This window comes from Nuphar pumila, chromosome 6, assembly GCF_984573655.1.
Source record: "Nuphar pumila chromosome 6, dmNupPumi1.hap1.1, whole genome shotgun sequence".
NCBI lineage: Eukaryota > Viridiplantae > Streptophyta > Magnoliopsida > Nymphaeales > Nymphaeaceae > Nuphar > Nuphar pumila.
The window spans coordinates 99,605,362-99,618,423 of NC_143254.1; the positions used below are offsets into that span (position 1 = coordinate 99,605,362).

General features: G+C 35.6%; 1 protein-coding gene across 3 annotated transcripts; it reads left to right on the forward strand.

The window, feature by feature from the left end:
- The first annotated feature begins 61 nt into the window (after positions 1-61).
- LOC149835385 (RNA-binding KH domain-containing protein RCF3-like) lies at positions 62-12,054 on the forward strand. 3 transcript variants are annotated; one of them, XM_090008455.1, is made up of 8 exons: positions 62-172; positions 4,193-4,957; positions 7,814-8,281; positions 8,413-8,667; positions 8,783-9,109; positions 10,999-11,072; positions 11,195-11,300; positions 11,490-12,054. In XM_090008455.1, exons 2-8 carry the CDS (start codon positions 4,256-4,258, stop codon positions 11,631-11,633), a joined length of 2,076 nt encoding a protein of 691 aa, XP_089864581.1. In that variant the 5' UTR covers positions 62-172; positions 4,193-4,255; the 3' UTR covers positions 11,634-12,054. The 3 variants fall into 3 exon arrangements, with proteins under 3 accessions (XP_089864581.1, XP_089864583.1, XP_089864582.1); XM_090008456.1 differs by lacking the exon at positions 62-172 and adding an exon at positions 740-856; XM_090008457.1 differs by lacking the exons at positions 10,999-11,072; positions 11,195-11,300; positions 11,490-12,054 and having other exon boundaries at positions 63-172; positions 8,783-9,240.
- Positions 12,055-13,062: the final 1,008 nt, after the last annotated feature.

Genomic DNA, 13,062 nt, shown 5'->3' on the forward strand with positions numbered 1-13,062 from the left:
ACTTCCGACTCCACGCACACAAGTCCTCTATAACTACACAAAAATCTCAAAGAAGAACCCTTGTCTCTAAGTAAATCCAACCCTCCCCTAAGCGGCTCCTCTAGAGGCGGTGCGTTGGTATCTCCTTCCCGCTAAACCCTTTCTTTTGTCGCTAGGGTTTTCGGAACCAAAGGTAAGGCTTCTTCCTCTTCCCATCTATTCTGCTTCCGATTCGTTCCCTTTGTCTTCTCCCCTCTTCTTGAAAATCCTTCCCTTTTTTTAAATTCTCCGGTGGATCTCGTGAACGGTCTCGTGTGGGCTCGCTCATGCGCCTCGCGCTATTCTTTTGAACCACCCGGTAGCTCTAAAAATTTAGGGGTTTTCAGGGGGTTTTGCGTCGATTAATCGACGCAGGCAGAAACTCTGAAGAGTTTACGACTTCGTGAGAATGGATTTGCGGTTGGTTTTTCTTTATTTTCTTTGTTCTTTTGTTGAAAGTAAGGATTTTATTGGTAAATAGTTGAGTGCTTCTCTGACCCCTTTAGCTATTCTATGAGCTCTCAGTTTGCTCTCTTTCCCGTTTTCAGTTGTTTCTTTTGTGGTCGTTCTTTCGTATAACCAGATTTTAGCTTTTTACTAGAATTTCCTGGGTATATGCATGCAGTTTCGTATCATTTGGTACATATGTGAGCTTTTCATCATATCTTGATGCAAAATGTTACTGCAGGTTACACGTTGTCATTGTTGAAGTCATATAGCCTGTATGTCATCATGGTGGTGGCTTTAGTTCCCTGTGTTTCGTGGGGTCTGGAGCGACGGCGTAGCCTTGTTTAGTGCCCAAACATAGGGCCGCATTGATATCCCTCGTTCTGGCCAGGTTGTCCAGTAGATATAAATACATTCATTCGATCAGTACTTGCTGATTGACTATATAATTTTTGCGCATGATATTGTTAGGATGGACGTCCTTACTAGTTCTTTTTTTAATGGCTGAACAAATTATTGTTGGGATTCGCTTTCAAGAGGCAGCTGTGATTTTCTCCTACCTCCTGATCTTACTTGTCATAGGCTCTAGGTGGAGCCTAGGTGGTGAGGCCCCTAAAAAGGCTTAGGCGGCTACCCCAAATAAAACAACACAAAAAAACATAATAAGAAACATGTATACAACATAAAATCAATTAACAATAGACAAATAATATGTCGTTGAACACTGTAAAACAATGTACATAACCTTAACCTGCTCAAACAAATTAAAAATAAACTAGCAATTGAATAGACAAACCATACATCTAACAATGTGAATGGACAATACACAAAAAATAAAATCATGTATACAAAAAAATTAACAACAACAATAGATATAATACAAGCAATAGACATAATACAAGCAATAGACAAATAATGTCTTCTTTTTCTTCTTCTCAACAATAGACATAATGCAAGCAATAGACAAATAATATGTCTTCTTCTCAACAATAGACATAATACAAGCAATAGACAAATAACATGCCTTCTCCTTCTTCTTCTCCTCCTCCAGGAAGAAGGAAAAATATGTTTTCTTCTTCTTCTTCTTTGTCTTAAAAAAAAATCTTAAAAAAAAGAAAAGGCCTAGGCTCTAAAAAAATCCTAGGCAGTAATATAGGGCCCCACCTCCCAAACCTAGTCGCCCTGGGGGTGGGGCTGCTCCTAGGTTGCCTTTGATGACTAAGCTCCTGATTGAACCGCTTTGTCTAGGTTACTGTGACTCTAACCAGTCCACATATCTCACTCCATCCTTGCTGTCTAGTTGTGTAGAACATGTCTTGGTGCATTTTCTTTATTGGTCTATGATTGGGTACTTATTGTATGGTTAATTTGTGTATATCTGTACCTCATGGCTCATGCCACTTCTGATTTTACAATAACTAAGTATTACCCTGGAGCAAATAGGCATTCAGTTAATTAACAACTATTACCAGAGCATCAGTTGATTGTCTATATGCAAATCAACAGAATGTTTAGTAGTTTAAACATTAAATTGCAATGATGTCCTGGACCTCTTCGTTCTTTTTTTTTCCCAATATTTTAAGTCTTGCTTGTTCAGAAGTGTGATAAATCTTCACCATGTGATTTGGAGAATCAAGGAGTGAAAGCTTTGCTTCATAATGAAAGAATAACTGTGCCAAAATGAGAACACTAAGTGTATGAAAACAAAATGTAATTTTTTTTGCTGATGGAGGTTGGGTTTTGGGTGGACATTGCCACATTGGTTTTAAATTGTAGTCAGTTGGTTCTAGTTGGTAAACATTGAATTGGGACCTGGATGGTACAGCTATGTGGATCGTCATGGTAGAATTTGATATTCTAATTAGTTAAGCTTTCTTTGATCTCAAGCATGGAGCAAGGGGTAATCCACTGACATATTTGTGTACTACACTCTATCTTAGACCAAATACCTGCTTGTTTCTTCTGTTCCAGATACCAGCTATGATAAATGAGATTAAAAAATTAGACACTATTTGGAATATTAGAGATTTGTAGATGAATTGAATCATACTAGTGGATATTTGGTTAATATGAGAACTTAAAGTCCAAACCTATGGATCATATATTGTCAACTTAATGAACTATAAAGAACTTAACCGTATTGGAACATGCTTGCTGTTTGACTACTTGCATGATTTGGATTTGTTTGTCTCACTCATCTTACTAGAAGTCTGCTCTTGCTTGGGCCCATGTATATATGATATCTTAGTGGCAGTGTGCTCTCCTTCTGATTGTTACTATTAGCAGTTCATGTATAGCAATTATAGTCACCTACATCAGCAGTATTATTATGAAAATATTCTAAAGGCGTTTTCCATGAAATCCAGATAAAGCTGGAAAATATCAGCATATTTCAAAATGTAATTATAACAAAAATATTGTGATGCTTTAAAAAAATATTGCTATGTTGAAAACACTAGTACATATGGAAATCACTATACTGAAAACTATTTCGTATTATCATGACGTTATCATGATATTTTTGTGAAATTAATTTTTTAATTTCTTAAATTTTAGATCTTTCTGACATTTTATTCTTACTTTTGAAAATGTTCCTAATATTTTCTTATGAAAACACTTATTTTAAATCCTATGTAGAAACCCCTATCAGGATACGAGGGACATCAAAACCAGCGATTATAGTCATAAATCATGATACTATCAAATAAAAAAAAGTACGTTATATTTGGAGACATGTATATATTTCTATCGATATACATATATATGCAGGGCTACTAGTATATGAGAACTACCATGTGAACTGGGTATTTCCAACGGTTCTTTTGCAAATCCGATCATGCAGATGTGTTCGGTATGGTGAATTTGCTAGGAAGCGACTGTTGGATCGTGTATTTTTGACAAAAAAATACGATTTTTGGATGCCCAAATATTTATGAAAATTCTGAGCCATTATTTTTCAAGCCTTAAAAGTCCTGCTTATGCATCATAATCAGATGATTCAAGAGCTGGTCCTGATAAAACCAAGCATGCAGATCACTTCCGTATTGGTAGATTTAAGAGACAAACGAAAAAACCTGTGATTCTTGGTTCACACGGTTGTTCTCATATTCTAGTGGCTCTATATACATGTATTTGTTTATTTATTCATTCCTGTGGGTTCAACACTTACTAATTAAACTGGGAAACATATGTTCTAGGAAACCTGGAAATCTTTTGTGCAACTAGTCACAAGCTAGATACAACCAATTGGAAGAGTGATTTGTGGATCTCAACTGGCATTCAAATATCTCCTGCTTCTCACAGATCAAAAGTTATGTGTCTTTTCCATTTTATCCTTCCAAATACTCTCTCTCTTGTGCGAATGTACATACATATGTATGTATACAACGTCTTTGGGACTTCATGAACCATAGGCACAGCAAAAACATTAAGACATTGCAAACTGGTCTGCGTTAACCACTCTAGAACACATAGACACACATTTATGGATGCATTATACTTATGCATTTATACATATGTGCACATATAAATTATTATACTCCATGAACTAGTTCTGCATGCTTCTTCCGTTTATCAGAAATAATTATAATTAATTCCAAGGATCTCATGTTATACATCACTAGTTTCTTCATGTAATGCACTGTATCTTTTGCAGCTATTCTTTCTGGTGTATATTTCACTTTTTTTGGTGCTGGTGGTGGGTCATTTTCTCTGTGTTTCATTACAGTTTTCCTATCCATTCTGGCATATCAGCTATCCATCTGGTATCTGCTGGCATACTCTGAAAGACATGTCTTTTGCATTGACACCTTCTAAAAGGCATTATGAGTGGAACCATATGCAGCCAAATGGAAGGGAGAAGGGGAATACTTTCCCTTCATTTCCTTTGCAACATCAGAGAAAAATACTTGATTCTACTGTCTTTCGAATCCTTTGCCGTGCTTCAAAGACTGGAGGTGTGATTGGTAAAGGTGGGAGCATTGTCACACAAATACGCCAACAAACTGGTGCAAAGATTCGGGTAGAGGATTCTATTCCTGGTTGTGATGAGAGAGTTGTTGTGATAATAGGACCTGATAAGGACAAAGAGGTTGACAAGGAACAGAGCAGAGAGGGCGGTGATGAAAATGCTGCTGCTGATGATGGCAAGGACATAAAAGAACAGGATGATAATAAGGAGGATAAGGAAACAGAACCTTCAAAAGACCTACAATGTGAAAAAAGTATTTCATCAGCACAAAAGGCATTATTACTTGTTTTTGAGAGATTGGTTGAAGGGGAATCTGAGAATGACATTGAGGATGAAGCAATTAAGAAGTCCACCGGTTCCTTTATTGTAAGGCTGCTTGTGCCTTCAATCCAAGTTGGTTGCATTCTTGGGAAAGGTGGAAGTGTAATCAAGCAGATGTCAGCTGAGAGTGGGGCACAGATACGAATCCTTCCTAGAGACAAGATACCTTCTTGTGCTTTGCCATCTGAAGAACTGTTGCAGGTACGAGTTTTTGAGTTGCTAACCTTTTCCCCTCTGCCTTCACATTTTATTTTTAGTAGCTTATTATGGGTGATATGACCTCAAACTGATTTGGTTTATGAAATTTATTTTGATACATCAGAGAGTTTATGCATTGTTTGTTTCTTTTATGATTAGAATGCCATAGTTACCGGAAACTCTACGTACATGTGGGAAACCAATTTTGAAACCAGAAACCGAGCATTTCCGGAACTTGTGAAAATGCATGGGAAACACCTTTACTGTCGAGTGAGAAACTCATTTCACATCACGTGTGGAACCTACTTTCTTCGTATAGGAAACTCATTTCCCTTACTTGGAAAACATGTTTCACATATTCTTCTTGCGCATTTCCCTTAAATAAGAATTTTCTTTGTCAACAAAATGTTGAGATACACGTGTTATTTAAAAAGTGTTTTTTTTTGCAAATTGATCCCTGCCTTATAGTCAAATTGCAAAATAGTCCCTACGTTATGCCATTTTGCAAATCAGCCCTTGCCTTTCTCACCGTCATTACAAACTGGTCCTTCTGTCAACAGCTGTTAGTTTGACCATGGTCAAACACGGACCATGATTAACTGTTCACCAGTGTTGTGAAAAGCGTTGAGGCGTAGCGAGGCGCTCCACCAAAAACTGAGGCGAGGCGTAAGCCTCAAGGCGTAAAGCGTAAGCCTCAATTTTTTTTTAAAACTTTAAAAAAATTATAAAAAAATATCTAAAAATAAAAATAAATAAAGAAATGCTTTATTGATGAAATAACAACCAATAAGAAATAGAAAATCTCAAATAAGTACTAAAAAATATGAGATTAACATATAAAAGTAACTAAAAACTGATTACATAACTGGAAAATATATGAGATTAACCAAAAAAAGTTAAAATATACTAAGAAACTGATTACATAAACTGGAAAATATGAGATTAACCTACAAAAATTAAAATATATGAGATTATTCTAAAAAATATGAGATTAACATATAAAAGTAACTAAAAAAATGATTACATAACTGGGAAATATATGAGATTAACCAACAAAATATAAACTATACTAAGAAACCGATTACATAACTGGAAAATATATGAGATTAACCAACAAAAGTTAAAATATATGAGATTATTCTAAAAAATATGAGATTAACATATAAAAGTAACTAAAAAACTGATTACATAACTGGAAAATATATGAGATTAACCAACAAAAGTTAAAATATACTAAGAAACTGATTACATAACTGAAATAACTGGAAACTATATGAGATTAACCTACAAAAGTTAAAATATATGAGATTATTCTAAAAAATATGAGATTAACATATAAAAGTAACTAAAAATGGATTACATAACTGGAAAATATATGAGATTAACCAACAAAAGTTAAAATATACTAAGAAACTGATTACATAACTGAAATAACTGGAAAATATATGAGATTAACCAACAAAAGTTAAAATATATTAAGAAACTAATTACATAACTGAAATAACTGAAAAACATACGAGATTAATCAACAAAAGTTAAAATATAGTAATATACTAAGAAACTGATTACGTAACTGAAATAACTGGAAAACATATGAGATTAACATACAAAAATCTTATTGATCATGTCTAAGAAATCTTGTTGTAAATTTTTTTTTGCGCCTTGAGGCACAGAGGGCCGCGCCTCAAGGTGAGGTGCGCCTTTTGCACCTCAAGGCGCATTTTTTGATAACACTGCTGTTCACCAAAATGCCCTTCATCAAATAGTTGTTAGTGTATTAACTTTTTGCAAATTAGTCCCTACCTTATTCACATTTTGCAAATTTTGGTTCTCCTGTAAGGGCAGAACCGTCAGTTTGTCTGACCTTTAACAGGTACCGTTGCTAACAGCTGTTAACCTCGATGACTGATTTGCAACGGTTAACCAAAAGGCAGAGACTGATTTGCAAAATGGCACAAGTCAGGGATTATTTTGCAAATTGGCTTTAAGGTAGGGACCAATTTGCAAAAACCCTTAAAAGTTTTATTACTAATTTTTTATAAAACTTATATTTTTTTATGTATCTTAGTACTAAGAGAAATGTAATGTATTGGTGTGAAATAGAGAAATCTCAAAATTTAATGTGATTATATTATTTTTTCCTTGTTTTCTAAATCTATTCTATCTAAGCCATAAAACCATATGCTGCTTTTAAACACTTTCTTTATGATATTCATTATCTTATTAAAATTAAACTTACTACGTACTGGTTTATATAAAATATAAACAACTTCTGTGATTGTTTTATTGTTGTAAGCTTGTAATCAATGTATTAATATATTTTATGAAATAAATAAATGTATTAATTAATTATTATTTATCATAGTAATAGTAAAGAAGTGAAGTTTGTGTAAACTTATAATCTTCATGCATATTACCAATATTTGCACTATATATATGTATATATGTATATATGCATGTATGTATGTGTGTATGTATGAATGAATGCATTTCCCATTTCACATGAACCTGAAAAATTCTCTTTCCCTATTTCTATTACCCTTTCTGGCAACGTTCGCAATTATCAGGAGCTGATCTTTATAAATTTTCTACTAAATGTGTTAAAATCTGCATAACCCTGACTTGATATTTCGCTTACTTTGATTTGTAAACTTACTAGATGCTCCCTGGAAAGAAGATCCATTTACTATTCAGTTGTTTGGCTGTTTGGCTTTAAACTAAAGCTTTTATGTATACAGTAAACTGTATCCATGTTCCTCATTTTGGTTCATTTTGTAAGACTTTTGTGATATATATTTTTTTTTGGTTTTTTAAATTGCTGATGTATACATTCCTTCCGTATGCTTCATTCACTTTTAGATAACTGGGCCTGTGGATTCGGTGAGAAAGGCTCTTCAATCTGTTTCTCAACATATGCTGGCAAATCCACTTCGAGAGAGGGATGCATTTCCTGTGAGCAAATCTTCTGGCCTGTCAACACATTCACTTGGTCCTGTTCCTCATTCGGAAGTTTCACCTCCAATAAATTACCGTTCCTCTCTTCAAGGATTTCGGCCTACTTTTGGTCTGCATGATGGCAGTGAATTCTTCCCAAGTGCTGCTCCATCCATTTCTATGTTTCATGATCCTGCTAGATCAAATCGAATTAACAATTCCCCAGATATTCTTGTGTTTCGTCTGTTATGTACTAATGAGAAGGTTGGAGGTGTGATTGGAAAGGGAGGGAGCATAGTTAAAACTATTCATAATGAAACAGGTGCTGATATCAAAATTCTTGATTCTGTACAAGACACTGATGATCGGGTCATAGCCATATCTGCTCCTGTTGTAAGTATTTTATATGATCCATTTGAAAGGTTCTTCCAGGAGGGGGTGCTATTTCATTTTACATGGGATATAGTTATGCACTATGGGCAGATCATCCAGGGAAGTAACTGAATTGGTGCTTCTGTTTGCAGCATCCACTCGATAGGATTGCGGCTGCCCAGGATGCACTGCTTCGTGTCCAAAGTAGGATTGTGAAATCAATCCCTGATTCTAGTGAAAAAATCATGCTTGCTCGGCTTCTTGTTCCTTCCAATCAGATTGGATGCCTACTTGGCAAGGGTGGAAACATAATATCAGAGATGAGAAAGCTCTCCGGGGCACAAATTCGCATCTTGGGGAAGGACCAGATATCAAAATGTGCTTCGGAGCATGAAGAAGAAGTTCAGGTATTTTTTCTATTGCTTATTGTAATGTGTTTGTCCTGGTGAACCAAGTGCTGTAATCTTTTTCCTTATCATAGTTAGTATCCTTGTTTACCAAAATGTTTTTCATGACTGCCAGATAACTGGGGAGTTCGAGGCAGTACAAGAGGCTCTTCTGCAGATTACTTCAAGGCTGCGTCACAATATGTTTAAAGTTCCTCCTGTGCACCATCCACCACATAATCCTTTCCCTGAGCACATACCACCAATGGTTTCATACATGGGAAGGCGAGAGCCATCACATCCAAGAATGTATCCAAACTTTGGCCCCGCGCCACGTAAATTTGATCAAGCTGAGGTCCTTGCACCGCATGAGGAGCGACCTCCCTTCCCTCATGGTATTCATAAAACAGGAACCCCACATGGTCCTGAAAGGGTGCTGCCCATGCCTACCTGGCCGTCACACGTACTTTCTTACTTTCTTGTTTATTGAATTTCTATAAACTAGTGACATGACATTAAATTTGCCCTGTTGTTCTTTTCCTCCTTTCTTGTGCAAGTTAATTGTGAGCAAGGGTTATCTAACAGATCTATGATCCAGTGAAGTGGATAGATAGAGTTGATGGCATATTTTCACTTTGAAATGTTCACTTGGCCATCCCCAGTTCCCCTGTTTTTGGTGATAGTTATGTTAATGGATTGTTTCACATGCAGGAGCGTTTCTCTTGATATCTTGAATAGTATTGGTGACTTTGAAGGATTGATCATTGAAAAAGTTTGTTCCATCCCAAATCTTTACCTTATAGATGTTGACCACTATCATTGTACCTTTTGCACTTATGGGTCAATATATATATATATATATGTTATATATATATTCTGAAGGAACATGCAGTACCTATAAGTTATTTGGCATTCTTCTGTTCTTTTAATGATTTTGGTGCCAGCAGAACTACTTAAAGTGCATTACCATGTGGTATCCTATCGTGTTCTTCCTTTGATGATGATTTATAATTTATTTGAATTTTGACAAAGAATTGTGTTAAATTCTGTTGTAACAAGGTATTTACTTGGAGCCAGCATGCTAAGCCTATATAGAGACTGTTCCCTGTATGATATTCTCATTTCTTTCTGGATATGGATCCTTTAAGTAAAATCCAAATGTGGATTCAGATCTATTCTATTGGATCACTTTCGGATTGGGTCGGATTCAGATCATCTTCTTAATTTGGATCTGGAGGTGATCCAGACCAAAATCCTACTCGAATGCAGTTTTTACATGTAAATAGCATGTTTTATTCTATTTTTTCCAGATCTAGTACTACCACATGCATTTCAGATTCGGATTTAATCTAACCTCTTCGGATCTGGATCCAGATTCAGATCTACTGTTTGCATTTCGGATTCAGATTCGGATCTGGCAGGATCTGCCCGGATCTGACCCGTTTGCACCCCTACTCCTATCTGCAGCTTGTTTTTGATAGAGATATTCAAGAGACCATGACTTCTCATATTCAACTTCTGTTGATTTGCAGATTCTGCAGCACACTCACATATGTATATGTGTATGTATACATCTAAGTTTATTGTTATCCATATATTTGGAGAACACTTGTCATATTCATGCTAGATTGAAACTTTGGAAAACTGCTAAATGTTGTGTAGGCATTTCTGTCATTAGGCAACATGTGTTATATAGTTGCTTGCACTAGTTGTAACTTGTAATGGAATGTTCGGTGGCACTTCAGTCATGTCTCTTCATGCATATAAATGTCTTAAAAGATAGTATATTGACTTAGAAGGAAAAAAATAAACAAAAGTTTTACTATCAGCTTGTGTTGTCAGCCTGCTAAGTTGAACATTTGATATCTTTAGAATCATCCAAGTCTTAAATGGCGTACTAAGATCATCTATATTGAACACATTCTGAAGATGATCTAGAGATCACCAAAGTGAACATTGTTTGTGGAAATTTATTCTTGGAAATGAATAACTTCTACTCAAATTCAGGTTCTAAACAATTGGGTGAAGAATCTGTTGGTGTAAATGACGGAGATACCTTAACTATTTAAGGAAATACTTCTTTTGATTGTCTGTTATATGACTGTGTGATATCATTTTTTATCAGAAAGCCTTTGGGCTTTGAGTTTTTTTTCCCACTTGGAGATATTTCTGATGCTATTCTTTATCTTTAATTGTTACAAGGTGTGGGCAAGGGGTTGGGTGGCCCAGCCTGAAATTCAGCAGGCGCCAGGCAGACACCGGCTGGCCTGGCCTTTGCCTGTTGCCCAGCCCTAACTATTACAGTTTGTTCGACAGCTCTATCTGACAAACTGCTTCTTGGTGACCTGGCAGGGAGTTGGTGGTGTAGGTGGTTTGCCTAACTATCCAGGTGGTGCTCCTCAAAGTAGGATGGCTGGATTTGGAAGGTCTCTGGTTTATATAAAAAAATATTTTAGCTAATTCGTTTTATGCTATAATCTTTAAATGAGAAAACATCAATTTTAACCGTGGTGTCTCCTTGGATTCTTTTATTATGTTGTTTATGTAGCCATCCTGCTATTATCACAAATACAACTGTAGAAGTCGTCGTCCCTCGATCATTTGTTCCATCTATTTATGGAGAGGATGGAGAATGCTTGCGTAAGATTCGCCAGGTTTGTATAAGTGAAGGCTATTCATGGTTGACTTTGTGTTTGGATGCACCCACTTGTGCAAGGAAGCAGGAAATTGTGCTCTTGAGTTGGGCTTGATGAAGATCAAAGCCCTTCTCCCTTCTTGATGAGTGGGTGCAACCAAACAGCCACCTAATATTTCATCTTTGATTGAAAATGAACATTTTGCAGATATCAGGTGCCAATATTACCATTATTGAACCTAGGCCAGGAGATACAGAGACTGTGATCATAATATCGGGAACTCCTGATCAAACTCATGCTGCGCAAAGTCTGCTACAAGCATTTGTAATGAGTGGGCAGGGGTCCCCTTGACTTCCTGCATTTGACAGGTTTCTTGCATTTATGCATGACACCATCTATTAGCAAGTGATAGCTCAACTTCATGCTTCATTATTGGCTATTTTATGTACCTTCTTTTGCTGGTGTTTTGTTCGGGGGAAGAGAGGAGAATGGGGTGGTGTTGGGGGTTTTCAGTATTCTCTGCACTTGGTAGTAATACCTGATTCTTGGAAATTTTTTTGTTCTAAACATCAAACCTAATCTTGAGCTCAGGGTTAGAAATGGATTTTGGTAATCTATGACTGCCATGTGCAGAACACATCGGAATTGTACTAGCCATAGATCTTAACTTTTGATGATTCAGCAGATGATCACAGATATTTTTATTTATTGATTTTGTTGAGTTTGCTATACTGTACCTATTGGCCATAATATTTGTAATGAAACAGAAAAATTCTTTTAAAAATGAATAGATAAATACAAATGATTTGCAATAAAAAAAGCAAATGTAAAGGCATAACAAACAAAATTTACAAGTGATATATAGTGGTTTAATTCGAATTTAGATTTGTAAAGATGTCAAAAAACAGAAATATGCATGAGAATTTTCCTTGAATACTGAGTTAGTGTATGGGAACTATCAGATTAAAATCTAAGCTACAACATGATTTAGACCGAAGGCTGGTAAGGTTGGATCCATGTTAATAGGTTTTTAGGAAAATATTTTTTCAGTATATATGTTCTAGATGTTTCTATTAGAAGAATGAGTTGTCGTTTTTGGCTTTCTGAAAAATATTATGTTTTTTTTATCTTAGTTTTCAAAGATTTGTTAAAACATCATGTTTTAAACTGTGTTTTCATATGGTATTGACAATGTCAGACACATAGGGATGCTAAAAAGGTCAAAGGCATGTTGGGAAGACAAACATTCTGTGTGTGTGTGTGCTTTTCTGTTCTATGAAGCTTTTATATATATATATATGTGTGTGTGTGTGTGTGTGTGTGCTCATAATAGGGCAATTTATAGATCACCTGAAGCAAATACATGTAAAAGGTGTAACTGAAGTTATTTTCTTTTCTTATGACTATGGAATTAAAGATACTGTAGGTCTGTTGTTAATGTTCCCTGTTTTATTTCTGAAAGAAGTGAGGCTACATTATGTCTGCATCCAGTGTGGTAGTATCCTTTCTTGGAAACAAATTTTCTAATACAGGTTTCCAACATGGGACATATCTAATTTTTTGTTGCATCTTGAACTTCCGAGTTTGTATTTACTTGCTCGTTTCCTCCATTATATATCCTGTCAAAGTTGGAACCTTGTTTCTTTCTAATTGAATGCATGTGTACTGTGCGTTGAAGGTTCTTATTGATTTCATTTGTTTCCTATGCTTGCGGCCAATGTTTGCTTGAACCTATCTTTTTCACAACACATTTTTGATATCTAATTCTTCCATGACAATG

What these genes read in the sequence shown, in the direction of transcription:
- LOC149835385 (XM_090008455.1), top strand. Translation starts at nt 4,256, where the DNA reads ATGTCTTTTGCATTGACACCTTCTAAAAGGCATTATGAGTGGAACCAT. An exon ending in CATCTGAAGAACTGTTGCAG is followed by an intron (nt 4,958 to 7,813) that starts GTACGAGTTTTT and finishes ATTCACTTTTAG; the next exon opens with ATAACTGGGCCTGTGGATTC. An exon ending in GCTTGCGTAAGATTCGCCAG is followed by an intron (nt 11,301 to 11,489) that starts GTTTGTATAAGT and finishes AACATTTTGCAG; the next exon opens with ATATCAGGTGCCAATATTAC.